The 20,630-nt window shown below is 35.2% G+C and overlaps 1 protein-coding gene across 2 annotated transcripts in view; it reads right to left on the bottom strand.

The window, feature by feature from the left end:
- GLRA3 (glycine receptor alpha 3) overlaps positions 1-20,630 on the bottom strand; it is a 197,666-nt gene that overhangs the window by 152,499 nt on the left and 24,537 nt on the right. For both annotated transcript variants that reach the window (XM_035022680.1, XM_035022681.1), the window contains exon 2: positions 4,973-5,100. In XM_035022680.1, coding sequence (XP_034878571.1) covers positions 4,973-5,100 — 128 coding nt within the window. The remainder of the gene's footprint in view (positions 1-4,972; positions 5,101-20,630) is intronic.

Raw genomic sequence — 20,630 nt, 5'->3', positions numbered from 1 at the left:
AATGATTTATTCAAAACTGTCTTCTGTTGAAGGATTAACAAGTTTAGTGACAGGTGGAGCTTTACTTGCTAATTCTTTTTAGAAGACTCTCAGATAATTTATTTATATATATATATTTATTTATTAGTTTATTTGTTGAGAAAGAGGGGTGGGCAGAGAGAGAGTGAAAGAGAGAATCTTAAGCAGGCTTCGTGCTCAGTGCGGAGCCTGATGCAGGGCTCAATCTCACGACCCTGATATCAGGACCTGAGCCAAAATCAAGAGTAGGACGCTTAACCCACTGAGCCACCCAGGCACCCCTCTCAGATCATTTCTAAACCCAGTTGTTGTTATTAAGTGTATTTTTTATAATAGTTCAAGAAATCATTATATTTAACAGAGCTAAGATATAATGGAGATTTGGTTGTTTTCATACTCAGATTATCCTCAAGGCAAAGAGGTTTTTCTTGGAGAAAATTGATTCTCATAAAAGTTTAAGATAAGTTATGAGCATTCTGGAGGGGAAGAGAACAGTTGATTAATTAGTGACCAAGAAAGATAATGTTGGTGAGTTAGGCATTTAAATGTTTTAATTTCTTTCAGTATTTATTTTTGTAAGTAGCTAATCGTTATATTTAATTTAATTACTAAGATAATTTTTGATGAAGAGAATGTCCTATCTGTGCTTGGTACCAATTTAAAGTGTTTTAAGAGAATTATTTATTCCTACTTTTGTGCAGTATATTTTAATAACATATTTAAAATATTTGATCTTGGGTGCCTGGGTGGCTCAGTTGGCTAAGCATCTGCCTTCAGCTCAGGTCATGATCCCAGGGTCTTGGGATGGAACCCCGCGTCGGGAATCCCTGCTCAGTGGGGAGTCTGCTTCTCCCTCTGCCCTTCACTCAACTTGTGCTCTCTCTTGCTCGCTCGCTCTCTCTCAACTAAATAAATAAAATCTTTAAAAAAACATTTAATCTTAAACAGGTCAGATTTTTTTTTTTTTGAAAGACTTTATTTATTCATTTGTCCGAGAGAGAAAGAGAGCACAAGCCCCGGGAGTGGCAGGCAGAGGGAGAAGCAGGCTCCCCGCTAAGCAGGGAGCCCAATGTGGGGCTCGATCACAGAATGCTGAGATCATGACCTGAGTCGAAGGCAGACGCTTAACTGACTGAGCCACCCAGGCGTTCCAACAGGTCAGGTTTTTTTAAGGGTGTAGGTTGTTTTAGAGAAATGTGACAAAAAATGCAAACAAGTATCATAATTTACGTTAAAGAAAAAATGTCTACATCTAGATTTTTTAAGTTAGCAGTATATAAAAGAACAAAATCAGAGTAATATTTTAACAAAGCCAATTTATATTTTTTAATAGTTTTTCTCCACTATGGCCTGCAAGATATGTTCCCACTTGATGTATACATACTTGTGAAAACAATTAAAAATTTGAAATCAATGTTCTAGAAATAATTTCATAATAATGTATTTGAGCTGGAATAATTAATATTATTTTTAAATGTTGATATTTTGAAAGGTGAAAATACTATCACATTATTATTACAATTATTACAATTGCACTTCACTGATTGCTAATGAGACTGAATATTCTTACTTATTCCCTGTAAATTGTCTGAGAAAGTCAATACTGAAATTTTACGTTTTTCTCTTAAAAAATTTGTAAATCCCTGAGAGTTTAAACACCCCTGAGAGATTTTTTCTAATGCTTTTATATTTTGAAAACACTTGCCTACTGCCTGAGCAATTATCCAGGTAAATTATTTTTATTATTAGTTTTTATTAACATTTTAATCTATGAAGATGTGAGGACTAAATCAATTGAGTTATTGTAATATATTGTTATATCTGTTTTGGCCAATCCCTACCCCTATTCTTTTAAAAAATTACTTAATTTTGCTTATTTAAAGAAACAAAACAAAACAGACTAGTAGAATATCACACTACTGATACACATGACCCTAAACCCTTATAGTATTAATTTCTGTCTTTGACAAATTGAGAGGTGAAGTATATCCCAGTTTAAATTAGTTTATTTGATTAGCTAGGTAAACTCCTTTAAAAAAAAATAGACAAGAGGAAAAACAATCAATATGGGGGGATGTTGTATTTTTAGTCTTGTGAGCTACTACACAAAAGAATTGAGTTAAATATTACCAGAACAGTTTCTTCATACTTCTGCCTGATGAACTTCTTTCTTAAAGAGGTCTGGTGAGTCCCTAGGTCCCTGACAATAGAAGGGCTAATCTTCCTCTCTGTCTAATCATTTCCTAATAGGTCTTGGATTTAGTTTGTTAATACCTAAACACCTCAAAAATATTTAAGTATATTTTATTTAAATTTCAATATTAGGCAATGAAATGATGGTCAAAGGATTATGATGTTATTTTATTCAATTAAGTGAAACTGCGCTGAATGTGCTTAATTTGGGGAGGAAGTTGTGAGCTTCCCCGGAGACAACAACGTTTCACTCTTAATGAGAGGTGAAAAAACAAGAGTGTTGCTAAGAACTGATCCATTAAGGTATTGTTTTTAAAAAACTGACATTATTCGTGTTAATCAAATGAGCATCCTTGCTTTTCTGATATTCAGAGTATAACATATCTTGAAAACCATAAAGGAGAGAAAATCCCCCATCCCTTTCTTTTCTGTTCCTTTATGGACACTGGGACGTAAAAATTGATTCTCCTATTCTCAATTAAAAAAAAAATCTACTAACTCTAAACTGGCTTTGGTTATCAGCTAGTTTTTAGAAATGTATTTTTATTAAAAAAAAATCAGTACTTATTTTAAGCAAGACCAAATCTTTTCAGTCATTTCCTGGCCTCACACATAAATAGTAATATTAATCACATTTAAGATGGTTTAAAATTTCCTTTTTTAAATGATTGAAATGATAAAATAAAAGTCAACTTTCCAAGAAAGCAGCAAAGGCACTCGGACCGCTGTTGTGTGGTTAGTAACTTACCTGTATTTTTATTAAGATATCCATTGAGTCTATGTGACTTTTTTTAAAAATGTTCACAGATATTTAAAAATAGAAACATTTTCCTCTGTAGTTTTCAGTAAAACAAAGCAATACTTGTGAATCACTGAATGGTATCACTATAATGAATCCACTAATTACTGATTATGTTTCTTGCTGTTTACTAATACGACAACTGAATATTTTTCAAGATCAGTTCAAAGTTAGTTTTCAACCTAATGTCGGGGATACTGCTCTTCCTCAATTTGTAGAAGATCCTCATAATGCTGAAATCTCGTTTCATTTGTGTATGAATCTCTTAAGCTGCACTATTTTCTCACAGCTTACATTTAGTGTTTTCCTCTTATGCAGTTAAAAATATTTATGGTCAGGGCACCTGGGTGGCTCAGTCGGTTAAGCGTCCAACTCTTGATTTCGGTTCAGGTCATGATCTCAGGGTCATGAGATGGAGCCCCACCTCAGGTGAGCACTGCACTGTGTGTGGAGCCTGCTTAGGCTTCTCTCTCTCTCCCTCTCCCTCTGCCCCTCCCCTACTCATGCTCTCTCTTTTCTTCTAAATAAATCTTAAAATATATATATATTTGTGGCCAAAAAATATAAAAATAAAATAAAAATTTAATAGTCAAAATGCTTAAAAACAAATCAAGAAAAGCAGTCTACATGTCAAAATAATTTTGAAATTGAAGCAATGCATAATTTTTTACTTCTAAATTATCAACAAATTTCGCTCTTATTTTTTTTCTCCTGCTACCCATTCTTGGTTTTTATTAGTCCTCTCTAAATAATTCTTAAACCACTGCTAAGCAATTCTTTTTCTGTTCTTCCCATAAGAACAAATTCAGGAAAAAAATAATTATTGTAGACTACATTGTATTTCCTTTTACCTTTAAGAATGAAAATAGCTTAACTGAATCTCATGGAAAAGGTAGGCATTCTTATAATTTGGATTATTTTCTTTATTGAAATAGAATAATTTTCAAGAGATATTAAATAATTACGGGCATGAAAGTAACTTTCTTTTTTTTTTTTTAAAGATTTTATTTATTTATTTGAGAGAGAGAGAATGAGAGACAGAGCATGAGATGGAGGAGGGTCAGAGGGAGAAGCAGGCTCCTCACTGAGCAGGGAGCCCGATGCGGGACTCGATCCCGGGACTCCAGGATCATGACCTGAGCTGAAGGCAGTCGCTCAACCAACTGAGCCACCCAGGCGCACCTGAAAGTAACTTTCTAATCTTTTACCCCAGGACTTATTGTGGTTTTGGATAATCTACTTACTTATGATGTATAAATATGTTGCTTAACACTATATTAGACAGAAGAACAAAAAAAGAGTATTCTTGAATTGACAATTACGCTCTTTCCTATAAATTTAGGCAAAATATTTGGTAGATGGAATGATTTTTTAAATGTTATCAGTAGCTTTTAGTTATTCAAACTCTTTTCCCTGTACATAAATTCAACAGCTGTTTGATTCTCCACAATATAGAGAGTCTTGCTGTGGGGGATTTAAAATAGGGTTTATTGCCAGCTCTAAAGAAGCTTCCATTCCAGTGAGTAGGAATACATTTTAGGAATATATTGTAGGATATTATATATATATATATAATATATATAGGATATTATATATATTTTAATATATATTAAAAATATATTTATGGGCAATATAAAAATAAAATAAAATATTTATATATTCATATATACAGTGAATATATATTCATTTTAGGAAATTACGTAATTTCCTAAAATGAATCATCATGACAATAAGTATAAAAAGAAAGACAAAGAAATACTATTGGTCCAAAGGAGACAAATTCTGAGAACTATTAACATGAGAATAATTTTTTTTCTTTCAAGACATATCTTTGAATAGTACAGTACTTGGAAGAGTACTGGAAATAAGCTTTAGAATTTTTGGTGGAATCAATCTGAAAATTTATCTTGTTTAAGCATATTCAAAACACATTTCATATATAATGGTAATCAGAACAATTACCTTTAAAATTGGGTCTGATTCTTGCATCGTACCCTGATGTCCTCCCCATTAATTTATCCAGAAAGTCAGAAGGTGACATTGGAGCACTTCGAGATCTTGCACTGTCTGTTTCCTTTGTTGCAACCAAGCTATAAATGAGAAGAACATTCAGATTTTACAAAAAAATGACAACAAAAAGTCTTCCTAATAGTTGTCCCTATAAATAGAGAATAAAAATGGTAAGCAAAAATACCTTTAAAAAGATAAACTTTCTATACTATACAGTGAATGTTATCATAATGACAGATAGGCCTTTATAGATCTACAGTCAGTATTTATAAAGTTTCATATGTATTCAGCCCAAAGGTCAGAGGTGACATTTTGTGTTAAGTCTGGAAACAAAGCCATTTCCAAATTAGTAGGCTTTCAAAATTTGTATTTACCCAAACTTGACTTTTAATTGCAATTTTTAGTTAAAAGTGTCTTTAGTGATTCAGGCTTAAGAAAAAGAAAATGAAAGTTCAGCTGTGGAATGTAATTCTTATTGCTTTTATTGAGGGAAAAGCATCACCTTTCAAGTTTTGTGAATTCTTTCCAATGGTAATAAAACTTCTGTCCTACAGATTAAACAGTAATGTTCTTTTCTTCAATTAGATGCTTCCTCTATTAATAGCATACCCCGTTAAACTCATTCTGCTTTCACCTTGTGTCATTCATCTATAGAACCTTTTGGTCAGATCAAAAATGTGTGCATTAAGATTGAGAAATTACCATCAATGTGGTGAGTGCAGCTGGCTATTACACAATAAGAATGTGTGTCCAGGGGGGCGCCTGGGTGGCTCAGTCATTAAGTGTCTGCCTTCAGCTCAGGTCATGATCCCAGGGTCCTGGGATTGAGCCCCGCATCGGGCTCCCTGCTCCGCGGGAAGCCTGCTTCTCCCTCTCTCACTTCCTCTGCTTGTGTTCCCTCTCTTGCTGTGTCTCTCTCTGCCAAATAAATAATTAAATAATCTAAAAAAAAAAAAAAAAGAATGTGTGTCCAGGAAAAGTAGAGAGTTACTGCACTGTTTTTTCATTCAGACGCGTTCTGTTTTATGCAGCTGCTCATGCTAGAAGCCCACACGTGTCACGACACCCCGTCCAGTTCCTCATTTACCTAGGCTGGTCTACAGAGGGCCGGGGCCTGCTTGCTAAGATCAAATAATTCTTTTCATCCATAAAGCTTTGCTCAGGTAAGTGAAACAGACTTCCAGAGCACACATGTGTTTGAAATTGATATATTCAAGCTGGTATTTCCTGGAGATGGTCAGTCATCATAGCCTCCCAGCTCTGTCATTCAACTCAGAGCATTGCCAGGCCCTGAACTTTTGTGGTCATAGCTTGATGTCAGCAGTATCAAATTCCTCCTGCTGAAACTTATCCAAGTTGTCCTATCCAAGTTAGGAGTGAGGTTAGGTAGTGAAAATGGGTCTTAACAGCCATCACTGTTGAATTGTCTACCACACACAGAGGCACAATTTTAAAATCCAATATCAATCATAGTGTGAGAGTGATGTTTCTGCAAGTGGAGGATCACAGCTAACAGCGTCCATTAACTATTGTGCAGTTCTAAAGATCCTAGCTCGTTCTAGACATTCTAAGCCACTTATCAGGCCAATGGCTCACTCTCTCTGTCTTTCATGCTCACTACCGAACCATAGGTTTCTCCTCTCTCTATTCTTTTGGCTCTATGTTACTTTGTGACCCTTTACCTCTGATTATTACTGGTCAGTTGAACTCCATGCCACCATGATCTCTGGAAAGTTTATTCTAATGTAATAATAATAATAATAATAATAAACAATAATAATAATATCATTAAGAAACCACTATGTTCTCAATGACTTTAGAACTTTCTCTACCATCTGGTTTTAAGTAACTTTCACCTGTCCTCTTAAGCAGCATTTGCTCATTTTCCATAGCCCAAGAACATAGGGCAGAAAGGATTGTCAGAGCCCTCATAACTACAGATTGCTGCTTCTAAACCATTCTTTGCATTTCTTTTACAAAATCCTTCCTTTCAATGATCATAAAATAAACTTCTACATCCTCCTAACAACGAATAAACCAACTTAACTGGATCTGAACCAGTAATGCCCTGCCCTTCACTTCTTAAAAAAAACAACAGAATATTATGTATGCTAAACTGACAATCCCTCACATTTTGCACTGCGTGGGGGGGATTATTCCAGATTATCCAAGTCAGCCCTACATGCAATGACAAATCTCCTTATAAGAGAGAGGCAGAGGTATATTTGACCACAGACAGAGAGGGAAATCACTGTGACCAAAGAGGCAGAGATTAGAGTGATGTGCACAGCCAAGTAATACCAGAAGTCAGGAGATGCAGGAAAAGGAAGGAACAGATTCTCCCCTAGAGCCTCTGAAGGGTGCATGGTCCTACTCACACCTTGTTTTGGGCCCAGTGAGCTGACTTCAGACTTCTAGCCTCTGAAACTGTGGCAGATTTAAACTGTGGTGCTTTGTTATGGTAGTCATAGGAAAGTAGCACTGGCCTTCCAGTGAGTTTTTCATTGGGTGATTCCACTTTTCAACTCCAGAATTGCTCTTTTGGGGTGCCTGGGTGGCTCAGTTGGCTGTGTCCAACTCTTTATTTTGGCTCAGGTCATGATCTCAGGGTCATGGGATTGAGCCCTGAGTTGGGCTCCACGCTCAGCATGGACTCTGCTTGCCCCTCTCCCTCTGCTCCTGCCCCAGATCTCTATCTCTAAAATAAATAAGTAAAATCTTAAAAGAAAATAACTGGTTTAGGGGCGCCTGGGTGGCTCAGTTGGTTAAGCGTCTGCCTTCAGCTCAGGTCATGATCCCGGGGTCCTGGGATCGAGTCCTGCATTGGGCTCCTTGCTCAGTGGGGAGCCTGCTTCTCCCTCTCCCACTCCCCCTGCTCGTGTTCTTTCTCTCTCCCTGACAAATAAATAAAAAATAAAATCTTTAAAAAAAAAAAAAAAAGAAAAGAACTGGTTTAAAGTCTTTGTCCAGTAGTTCTACTCTCTTTGCTTTCTCAGGGAAGATTCTATTGATTGTCCTTTTTTTCCCTATGTATGAATCATAGTTTTTTTCCTTTGAATGTCTCATATTTTTACTGAGAATGGACATTTTAAATAATATAGTATGGCAATTCTGTACATTATATTCTCCCTCCTTCCTAAGGTTTGTTGTTGTTGCTGTCTGGTGTTTTTTGTTTTTGTTTTTGTTTTTAATTGGCTTTTCTAAGCTAATTCTGTAAAGTCTACATCCTTTATTGTGTATGGCCATGGAACTATCTGTCTGGGTGGCTTAGAAATTACCTAATAATTGGACAGGGATTTTCTTAAATTTCTAAAACCAATAAATCTCCCAGGATTTTCTGGAGGCTTTGTGTTTGTGGGGGTCACACCTTCAACACTGAGTCAGGCAATTGACAACTCTGCCTCTGCCTTTACTTGCCATTTGCACAGGGTTTCAAGGCCAGCTAGTGTTCAGAGCTTAAGGTCTTCTCAGGTCTTTTCTGAGCATGCACACAACTCTATGTGTATTAGTTTGGTAGGGCTGTCTTAACAGTACCACAGACTGAGTGGCTTAAACAACAGAAATTAATTTTCTCACAATTCTAGAGGTCCAAGATCAGGTTGTTGGCAGAGTTAATCTCTGATGGCCTCCCTCCATGGCTTGCAGATAGTCATCTCCTCTCTGTGTCTTCCTCTCCCTGTGTCTGTGTCTTAATCTCTTCTTCTTAGAAGGACACATCACAGAGTAGGACCAACCCATATGACCTCATTTTATCTTAATTATCTCCAAATAAAGTCACTTCCTTAGGTATTGGGAGTTAGGATTTCAACATATGAATTTTGAAAGGATGCAATTAGGCCCATAATCCTGGGCATGCTCACAGCCCCATACATATGTGTAGTTTTCTAGATACCCAGAAATATGTGGGCTTTTCCAAACCCCTATAGACATACCATTCCATTGATTTTCCTCTTAAGCTTTTTGTTTAGTCTGTTGTTTGCCCCCACTGTTACTCACTGCATCGGACACCCATGAAGTTAAAACATTGCCTCTAAATGCTTTTAATGAAACTCACTAGGGAAAAGACTTCTCATACTGAGTGAGCTCCAAGTTAGGTCTAAAGCAGTCTTGTAAGTGGAGTCTTCCAGAGAACCTCCAGACAGGTCAAATAATGACAATTCTCCAACAACGAGGCTTTAAAGGAATTCAAACTCCTTTCTGCCCACTCTGGTAACTTCCAGATTATTGTTTTTTTCCTGTAATTGCAGGCCATTGGTTTATAATGCTACCATGGAGCTAATAAGGAGGACAAGAATAGGACAAGTTATAGCCACAAATCCCATTGTTCTTACCAATATTTAGCTGTCTTTCTTGATTAAATTACTTCATGTATTACTGCAAATCTCTGATTAATTGCCAGAGTTCTGAAAAAGTTGGTTGTCACATTTTTTGATAGTTTTCTCCCTGCTTTTATGGAGGAGAGGATTTACAGAGATTTGTAAAACTGAGAGAAGTTCACTAACAATAAAATTATAGTGCATTTTTATTATATAAAAATATCCTTTCTCATGTCAAAATGCACTTAAATATCTGCTAAATGTTGAAACAATGAATTTTGAGTTCTCATAATTTATTAGGTGCAAAGCACTGTGCTAAGAAGCTGAAGTATGTAGAACACAAATTTGAATCTTTAAAGTATTCATATTTTAGTAGATTACTCTGTCTGGGTCCATCTGAAATCTACAGAGAATCCCTGGGAAGTATCAGTGAGCATGACCTGGGAAGTGAGGTTATAGTGAAGAAGATGATTGGCTGGCTGGCTCCCTTCTTCCTACTACTGAAAGCAAAATCTTCATGTTTTGTAACGGATTCACAACCAAGCTTTGCAGAATGATGTCTATAAAAAAAATGAGAAAATTCTGAGCCAAGAAATATTCCAATTTTCTTTACTAGTTATGTTCCTTTCAATGACACAAGAACCATTCAACCACTTAAGAGACAGTTGATTTTATTTCTAAAGATTCACAATTTTGACTCAGAAGGAATTATTGTCAACATGGAGTAATTGGCTGAAAAGCATCTCTACATCGTCTATCCCTTCCTTTTCTGAAAAGATTAGAGGCTATGCATATAGGAAGACTTCCTATCACCTACAATTCCTGCTCTGGCATTTTTTTGTTTTTAAGATTTATTTATTTATTTTAGAAAGAGAGAGAGAGCACGAGCAGAGAGAGGAACAGAGGGAGAGGAAGACAGAGAATCCTCAAACAGACTCCCCACTGAGAATGGAGTGCAAGGCCGGGCTCCATCCCAGGACCCTGAGATCATGACCTGAGCAGAAATCAAGAGTCAGCTGCTTAACCAACTGAGCCATCCAGGCGCCCCTCTGCTCTGGCATATTAATCCTGGAACTTTCTTCATAGTACAGTAATATCTGAGACTTGCACCATGTGCACATTAATAGACTGTCTTAAAAGAAGTATTAAAGAGAGTCACTGAAGAAAGTTTATAGGTAATAAAGCTCCATATGACCAATCTGGAATCTTTCTCTCATTTTTAAATAGTCAACATCATCATCTGTACAAACATATTGAGTATAAAACTATCGTATTTATAGCAAGTTACTAAGGTTCTTAGCAAATTAATCGTGATCAGTACTTCTGAAACAAACAGATTTGAATTTTTTAGAAGTCTTTTATTTATGAACGTCTCAAATCTGTTAATTCATCTGCCTCCCACACTTGGCTCTTCTGTTCTCTACTACATCAAGTACTGTATTTATTAATTTTACTATTTACTATTTACTCTTACTTATTCTTAACTACTCTTAATTATTTACTATTAACTCTTCTTGGAAACTTGTGCGGACTCATATACATTCCCATCAATGAACATTTGTTTCAGTTAAATATTTATACATTCTTATTTGTAGAAAGACATGCTACTTGAAAGTTCAGAGACTTCAATTTCTGAGATACTGGAAGAAACTTTTCTTAAAAATTGAAATAAAAAAGGGCACCTGGGTGGCTCAGTTGGTTAAGCGACTGCCTTCGGCTCAGGTCATGATCCTGGAGTCCCTGGATTGAGTCCTGCATCGGGCTCCCTGCTCGGCAGGGAGTCTGCTTCTCTCTCTGACCCTCCCCCCTCTCATGTGCTCTCTCTCTCAAATAAATAAATAAAATCTTTAAAAAAATTGAAATAAAAAATCAAAATTTGGGGCACCTGGGAGGCTCAGTCAGTTAAGCATTGACTCTTGGTTTCGGGTCAGGTTATCCTCTAGGCTCTGTCATGGGCACGGAGTCTGTTTAGGATTCTCTCTCACCTCTCCCTCTGCCCCTCCCCACCCTGCTCATGCCCTCTCTCTCTTTCTCTCTCTAAAAAATAAAAAACAAAAATTCATAAAAAAGATGTACCTTTCCTTCCTCTTCTTTCCCCTTTGTCCTCCTCACTGAGACAAGAAAATAAAATACATCCACTTTTTGAGGACAGAAATAACCATTAAATATGGATGCTTCTAAGATGAATTTAGAATAATTGTTAATACCTATTTACCTCTGCTAAATGCACCTTAAAATTGAGAGAACATATGAAAGATGTAGCTGGGCAACATAAAGAGGGTTAGAGACAAGTCTTGGCACATGGGGCCACAAATCTCAGTGCATCTATTTTCATGAATTGATTTGCACAGAAGGAAGGGTGACTTGTAGAAAATAAATCAGTGCCCAGATTCCTGAGGTAGAGAAGGTTTGGGTATGACGGAGAAACACAGTTTACCATGTAGTTTATAGCTCCACAACCAGTCTCGTAGGGCTATAATTCTTTGTGGAAAAAAAATGTTCACAGTTATTATTTGGAACTTTGTGAGTTTTAGAAATATAAGCAATTGATATTTGTTCGAAAAACAAAACACAGAATGGAAGAGATGTGCATTCTTCCCATTTCTTTATGGCTTCAGTCTCATTAAGAGAACTAAAGAGAAACTGGGATATCTAGGAGTATGGGAAGTTTTGAATATTTCACATGAAAGCATTCTGCCTTAGAAAAGGAACCATTTTTTGCCATGAAGACACATGCAGTGAAGGAGGCTTTAAGTTGATAGTTTGATGATATGAATTATTGAAAAAGGAGACCATAGTGGAGGAATATAAAAAGAACTAATCTAGAATACCTCTGGAGACTCAGAAAAATAACTAAAAATTTGCAAGGCACTAGGATCTTGATTCTTGCTACTGTGAGCAATATGCCAGTCAAAGATGATTATCATTTTAAAGTGATCTCATGTCTGAACTCATATCTGCAGTTTGATGGGGCCTAGCCTGTTTTAATTTATAATAAATATGATAAATATTATAGCTGCTTCCTGATCTCTCAGGAACATATACATGATATCATTTAAATCTCATAACAATGTTGCTAGTTAGATATTATAACCTATGTATTACAGGTGAAGAAACTAAGGTATAGAGAGGTTTACTGCCAAGCCACTTAAACATTAATGTATAAACCAATATTGTAAACAAATGGAACTTTACACTGAAAACAACTAGACAAGTTTAAAATGAATCTGTGCATTGAAGAGCTGAAAACACAATGGAAAATAATATGGCTGTGACCTAAGAGAAAGAAAATTCATAGAAGGGAGCCAAGTATTTAGAGCTGCATTTCTCTTGGGGGTCGGGTGGGGTGGGATGAGTAGTAATTGAGTAGTTTACAATCTGTGTACAAGTTTTGAAAGCTTTATGGATTTAGGGGACTGAAACTGTATTCAAGGACTCATCCAAGGGGTGAGCTCCTATGAGTGGCTTTAAGATCTCAAAGACTTTTATGTAAGAATGAACCAGAAATGTAGAGGGCTAGCAGGAGACTAGGCATAGCTTAGAATCATCTCAATTTCTGAAACTAGAATAAAATAATCACAGATTGCTGGCAACCTAGCTCTCTAATAAGAGCAAACATAAACTCCTTCTGTTTCTACACATACTTGTTTTTGTTTTTGTTTTTGTTTTTCATTCTTTTCAAACTTGGTTAATGGCACCTCCATCTTTCCATTTCTTGGGATAAAAATCTTTTATAACCCTGACTCTTCTTTTTATTTCACATATTATATCAATCCACTTGGCCCTACCTTATAATTTAGATCTGTAATCCTATGACTTCTCACCATGTTCTCTTCAACGCCTCTGATATAACCTACCACTAGCCATTACCTTTGCCTGGAATGCTCATTGGTCCTCTCTACATCTAATTAATTTATACTTATCTTTATGATCTAGGTTTAAGTATCATTTTCTCAAGAAATCTTAACTATTCTCTCTGATTTTGTAAAACACTGCTAAAGTATTTCCCACATTTGTGCTCCTCATTAGTAGCACTTATCACAATTGCAATTGTCATTTTAATATAATTAATCAATCAATGTCTATCTCCTACTTTGTAAGATCTACTATGTTACCCAATCATGACTCTTCCAATTGTTTTAATAGACCCAGAAGAAATCCAGAACATCCAGAGTAACAACTGAAGAAATATTTTTGAAACAAATTAACTAAATATAATGATGTAGAGGTCAAACAACAGACTATGACCCTCCAAGTCTAGCAGTAATCATGCTTAGAGTATATGTTTAACACAAGTGAAAGTCCGACTTTCTCTCCTTCTGTCCTTCTATCCAAGTTAGGAGTGCTGCTAATAAATAACCAAGGACAATCTTAGAACAAGTATTTAGAAATGGAAAAAATCAAGATACAGAAATCTGCAAGAGAAACTTAAATCATCAAATCATGAAAATCGTCATTTAATAGTAGAACTGTAAAGTTGTAAGTTAGAATGTCATGGGGATATTGCAATGGTGTCTACATTCAGCGCTTACATAAATTAGTGCTTTTTAGGGTCTATGCTGTCTACGTTCAATGCTTGCTGGTTGTTAGTGATAATTACATATTGTTTGTGTGTTTGTAATATAAAAGGTTAATACAGGGTTCTGGACAAGGGATAGGATGAAGAAGGAGGACTCCATTTAATAGTAAAAATAGAAACAGGATTAGATAGTGCAGTCATTTGAAATTTCTTTTTTTTTTTTTAGATTTCATTTATTTATTTGAGAGAGAGAGAGCAAGCATGAGGGAGAAGCAGAGGAAGAAGCAGACTCTTTGTTGAGCAGGGAGTCCAATGCAGGGCTCAATCCCAGGACCCTAAGATCATGACCTAAGCTGAAGGCAGCCGCTTAACTGACTGAGCCATCCAGGCGCCCCTGAAATTTCTTAACTCTAATCTTTATACAATCTTTTTTTTATCTACAAATTTATTTTTTTGTCATAAAATCATTTATTTTTACTAAATACTTGTAGAGTATTGTGCTCAAAATTTATAATTGTTATAACTTCTATGAAGATTTCTAACTTCTATATAAACTATCCTCATGTTTAATACTGTACTTCTTTATAGTTTTGGCATTAGCTTATTTCAACTGAAAGAACGAAAAAGCCATAACACAGCTAATTAACTCGCTGATTTGTAGCTTATTAATGACTTATTTATTTTAAAGAAAACTAATTAAGTGTTTCAGATACATTGGAAATTACTTAGAATATACTTAATAGTTTCTGTTATGTGTTCAGTGCACAAGATAATTAAATGGAAGTCATCATAGTACAATGGTTGAAGTTCCAGATGGACAACCAGGAGGCTTATATTTTTTTCCAGTTTTGTCATTAACTAGTTGTTTTGCCTTGAGCAAAACAGATATTGTTTTACCAGTATTAAAATGGAGACTTGAAGTGGCACATATTTTTTATAGATAAGTTTAGTAAAAGAAATGACACAATCTATATATATGTTTTGAAAAATGCCAGCTCCTTATGCTAATATTTGGATTTTGCATTTGATACCATGACTTCTTTGGTCCAGGATATTTAAGTGAAATAAAGAGAAATTCACTCAAGCTAATTTATATAAAAGGGTTCTGGACGGATATAATAGTATTCCATGATACTCAAGTGTAGAAAAAGTTAGGCAAGCTTTAGGAAAGACTGAGCAACATAAAAGAAAAAGATCTGATTGACCCATCTTAGTTCATGGATTCAACTTATGGTTGAAACCACTTTAGCTAGAGAGGTTCCAAGTCAACATTGCCAATGTATAGTTGTAAGGGACTTAACTGACACACTAGTTTGCTGCTTAAATAATTAAATACCTTCTCATTCAGAACATTAAGTCTTTCAGAACTCAACTATTGAGTGACTAGTTAAAGCAATTTTGGATATATATCATTTTCTGTTCAGTAGTTCGGTTTCAGTTTTGGCATTCTAGCCAAATTCTAAATAATTCAAAAGGATTCTATCAATTTCTGTAAAAGTCAGTGAAAATTTCTAAGAGGAGGGGCTGCTGAAGTGGTAGTCCAGAATTACCGACAGGAACAAACTGAATGGGTAGATACAAGAGAAAATATCTCATAACTTGTGGTGTCATGGAAAGTACCAGAGACTAAAAGAATATTAGTGTGTCTGGAATAGAGCCAGAGTGTTAATATTAATATCAAGTGAGATTGGAGAGTTGTAGGTACCAGATCATGCACTGCTTTATAGATCATACATGGACTTTTGTCCAAAGTCCCATTTGGAAACAATTCCAGTGGTCAAGATGAGAGCTGAGGATAGTTTGAGTAATTTAAACAGCAGTGGGGTTGGAGAAAAGTAGAAGAATCTAAGAGATATCCACAAAATTGACAAAATTTAGTAATGGTTTGGTACTGAATGTGAATAAGAGGAACATCTCAAGCATAACTCTGAAGATTTAAAAAATACTTATTCAATTTTTTTGGCATTCCTCCCTTCCAAGGGTAGAGCCCAATTTTTCTCCTGTTGAATATTCATTATACAAAGTGACTTGATGATGGCACATGAATTCTGTAGTAAGTTCATAAAAGACATTGCTGCTTCTATCTAGCTTTCTTTTGGATCACTCGCTTCTCCCAGGCACTCAAGTAGCTACATGGAAGAAATTGAGGGCTTCCATCAAGAGAATTCACCAAATTGTCAGTCATTTGACTGAGCCACTTTGAAATCAGATTCTCTACCCCAGTCAAGCCTTCATACGACTGCAGCCATGGCTCACATCTTGACAGTAACTCAATGAAAGATTCAACTTAAGCTGTTCCTAAATTTCTGACCCATGAAAACTTTGAGGCTAATAAATATTTATTGTTGTTTTAAGCCACTAAATTTTAGGATAAGTAATAGATAAGTCATATATTGATTCAACTTTCTGACTTGAACAACTATATTTATGGACATATCATTCACTGATACAAGACAGAGTGAAAAAGGGAACTAGGTTTGAGAGCTATAATAATGTGTTCAATTTTGGACCTGTTGAATTAGAAGATGTTCTGAAATATCTAAGAGAAACTTATCTACTATGATATGTTCTCTGTATTGAGAAACAAAATCTGCAATGATATTTTACTGGATGGTTTCTTCAAAAACTTTAATAAGCATTCTGGCTTCTAAGGGCTTTCATCCTGGCTATTCCTTCTGCCTAGAATAATCTTCTGTGGATAATCACATTAATTGCTCCCTCATCATCTTCAAGCTCTCACTCAAATGACATTTTCTCAAAAGGTCTAATTGAATTACTTAGCTAAAAATGTCTTCCGTGTCACATTTTCTCTCTTTTCTTTCTGCTTTACTTTTCTCCAAAAAACTTATTATTATCTAAAATATTATTTATTTTACTTTATTTTGATATTTTTCTCTAGAAAAATATCTCTAGAAAATATAACTTCATAAGAGCAAGGATTTTGCTGTTTACTGCTGTATTCCCAATACTTGGAATGTTGATTGGCAAATAGGAGACATTAAGTAAATATTTTGGAATAAATGAACAAATAGTACTTGAAATATGTCACTAGAGGGATAAATAATATATATTTTTAAACCAAGAAAATCTTGTGTGATAATTAAAATAGGTTGATATGGAACTCAACATAATTACAGTAAATCATATAATTATTATTATTATCATCATTTTATTTTCATAGAAGTTAGATCTTCAAGAGAGTAGTTCAAGTAAGGATATATTTTCCCAATGATGCTATCTGACAAAGTCAGTGTTCAACTCTTTCAACTTTAGTGTAGCTCCAGAAAGTAGTAGAAGTACCCTTTATTTGATTTAGAATATCACTGTCTCTTTGGGAAGTAGAACACATTGAGTCTTTGGAAGAAACTTCATATTTTCTCTCAGACTAAATATATCTTCCTTAAAAAGATTAGGTGAAAACTATAACAAAGATGTTTCCTGAAGTTAATAGTTAATGTTCTTATTCCATGTAAACATTTTTGAAGAATCATTTTTTTAATCTGAGAAGCTTAATGTTGTTATTTAGGCATTTACAATAATTAAGTTTAAAATTATAAACTTAAATCTGTAGCTGTATGCAAATATATCATTATGCTAACAGCTGTATGCATAAGCCTTTCAGCAAAACTATGTTTAATTCTCCCAAACAACAATAAAAGCAAGTTTTTAAGATCTAAGAATAAACTAAGCAAAAAACTTCAAAATTTTGATGGAAGAGCAAAATAAGCAGATTGTCAAGACAAGACAAAAAAAGTACTTGTTCCCCAAGATTTTATTTCATATATATAACATATGTATGTATTAAGTATATATGCATATATATGTAAGTATATGTGCATATATATGTACATTAATATATAATATTTATATAGACATATATTTATTTATATAGACACACATAAACTTACAAAACACATATTCTTGTATTCATTTAGTTGTATATATGCAGTAAAAAAGTTACCTAAAACTGGATGCAGTAGAGGAAAATACCAATAAAGTCTCTATAGCCAAGGAGTTTATGTTATGATAGAAGAAACACACAACAAACAAACAAACAAACAAAAAATGTAAGTAATAAAGATAACTAGAGATTGTTCTATATTCTCAGAAGAAAATAGCCAAGACGATGAAACAGAAAATAATGAGAGAGGCCATATGGAATGGATGGTCAGTAAAGACTTGCTAAGGAATTGAGATGTGAGCTGAATATGGAGCGGAGGGAGGAGTGTTCAGGTAGAGGAAACAGCTACTTCAGACTAATGGTCAATAATCAGTCAAAGATCTTTTGGCAAATAACATAAATTTGATCTCCTATTTCACAACATAAATATAAACAAATTTCAGATGAATTAAAGTTCTAAATGTTGGTATATAAATATTTAAAATTTTAAAATAGTTTAATAGTGTTTATTTCCACCCCTTTGCCAAGTCCATTAAATTAATACCAAATGACAAAAGAGGTATAAACTGTAACTAAACAACAACAAAAAAGGAGATATCAGCAAATTAAAAATTCTTACAAGTTCTAGAAGATGAAAAGAGGAAATAATAGAGAAGTAGGTGAAGGGGATGAGAGAATTTTCAGAAATGGATAAAAACAAGTGTTTTCAAAGTGAATTAGCTGATTGAATTCAACAGAGATTGAACTAATAGAGAACTATGTCTAGAGCCATTGTTGTAAAACTGCCTAATATTAAGAATTAAGAGAAGATCCTGAAAGATTTTGAAAGAAAAAGGAAAATACAAAATGAGATCAGACTGGCTTTAGGCTTTTAAATGAGCATTTGTACATGTTATAAAACATCAAGATAAAGCCTTCAAAGTTCTGGGTAAAAATTATTTTTATTTCATATTTTCAACTCAGCATTTCAATCAATATGTGAATCAAGTGAGCAGTAATGAAGCAGCCACAAATACAAGGAATTGAATAGTCTACCTGCATTAATGCTGTCTTGGGAAAATCATTGAGAATATACTACAGCAAAATGAGGGAGTAAACCAAGAAACAAAATCCTAGAAGGAGCTGATACAACTTAGAAAGTAGTAATGTGATTTCCTCAGATGAGGTCTATGCCGAAAACCTCAACAAACAAACAATATAGCTTTGCTCAGAAGAAAGAACTCTAGGAAGGCCATTTTGCTGTGCGGTGTAGTGAGATTTGGAATATAGCACATAGACAAAACCATAGAATTAAGAGGGTGAGAAAAAAATGAGTCTTTAAAGAAGCATTTAATGTAAGTAAAGACAAAAGAAGAAATTAGAAAATCGAGGGAAAACAAAATGTAAAACAGTGATGACATATGGATATTATTTAGGTGTGTGGAAATAATCATCAGAATAAGAAAAACACATAAGCATTTAAAAATGGTTGCTATCCAGAAAGACAGCTAAGTATGAGGAAGATGGGATTGAGAAATGCTGTGAACAACATCAGAGCTCTTTGCACCATATAATTTTAAAAATTCATATGAAAATTTTACTTTGAAAATAATCTAAAGGATTAGAAATATATAAACAATTGTCTAGAACTTGTCACAGACAAGAGAAAACGAAAGCCTTTTTTTTATTTTATTTTATTATGTTATGTTAGTCACCATACAATACATCATTAGTTTTTGATGTAGTGATCCACGATCCATTGTTTTCGTATAACACCCAGTGCTCCATGCAGTACGTGCCCTCTTTAATACCCATCACCGGGCTAACCAATCCCCCTCCCCCCTCCCCTCTAAAACCCTGTTTGTCGGGGCGCCTGGGTGGCTCAGTTGGTTAAGCGACTGCCTTCGGCTCAGGTCATGATCCTGGAGTCCCGGAATCGAGTCCCACATCGGGCTTCCTGCTCAGCAAGGAGTCTGCTTCTCCCTCTGACCCTCCTCTCTCTCATGCTCTCTCTCTCTCATTCTCTCTCTCTCAAATAAATAAAATCTTTAAAAAATAAATAAATAAATAAATAAATAAATAAATAAATAAATAAATAAAACCCTGTTTGTTTCTCAGGTCCATAGTCTCTCATGGTTCATCTCTCCCTCCAATTCCCCCCCCCCATTTTTCCCTTCCTTCTCCTAATGTCCTCCATGCTATTCCTTATGTTCCACAAATAAGTGAAACCATATGATAATTGACTTTCTCTGCTTGACTTATTTCACTTAGCATAATTTCCTCCAGTCCCATCCATGTTGATGTAAAAGTTGGGTATTCATCTTTTCTGAAGGCTAAGTAATATTCCATTGTATATATGGACCACATCTTCTTTATCCATTCATCTGTTGAAGGGCATTTCAGCTCTTCCCACAGTTGGGCTATTGCGGACATTGCTGCTATGAACATTGGGGTGCATATGGCCCTTCTTTTCACTACATCTGTGTCTTTGGGGTAAATACCCAGGAGTGCAATTGCTGGGTCATAGGGTAGCTCTATTTTTAAATTTTTGAGGAACCTCCACACTGTTTTCCAAAGTGGCTGTACCAACTTGCATTCCTACCAACAGTGTAGGAGGGTTCCCCTTTCTCCACAACCTCTCCAACATTTGTTGTTTCTTTCCCTGTCCATTTTTGCCATTCTAACTGGTGTAAGGTGGTATCTCAGTGTGGGTTTTTTTTTTTTTTTAGATTTTTTTATTTATTTGACAGAGAGATACAGAGTGAGAGGGGAACACAAGCAGGGGAGTGGGAGAGGGAGAAGCAAGCTTCCCGCTGAGCAGGGAGCCCGATGTGGGGCTCGATCCCAGGACCCTGAGATCAGGACCTGAGCCGAAAGCAGACGCCCAACGACTGA

The sequence above is a fragment of the Mirounga leonina genome, unplaced genomic scaffold, assembly GCF_011800145.1.
Source record: "Mirounga leonina isolate KUSES-001 unplaced genomic scaffold, KU_Mleo_1.0 Mir_176, whole genome shotgun sequence".
Taxonomy (NCBI): Eukaryota; Metazoa; Chordata; class Mammalia; order Carnivora; family Phocidae; genus Mirounga; species Mirounga leonina.
Note: the sequence above shows the minus strand (reverse complement) of the source record. Positions and strands in the feature narration are given on the sequence as shown.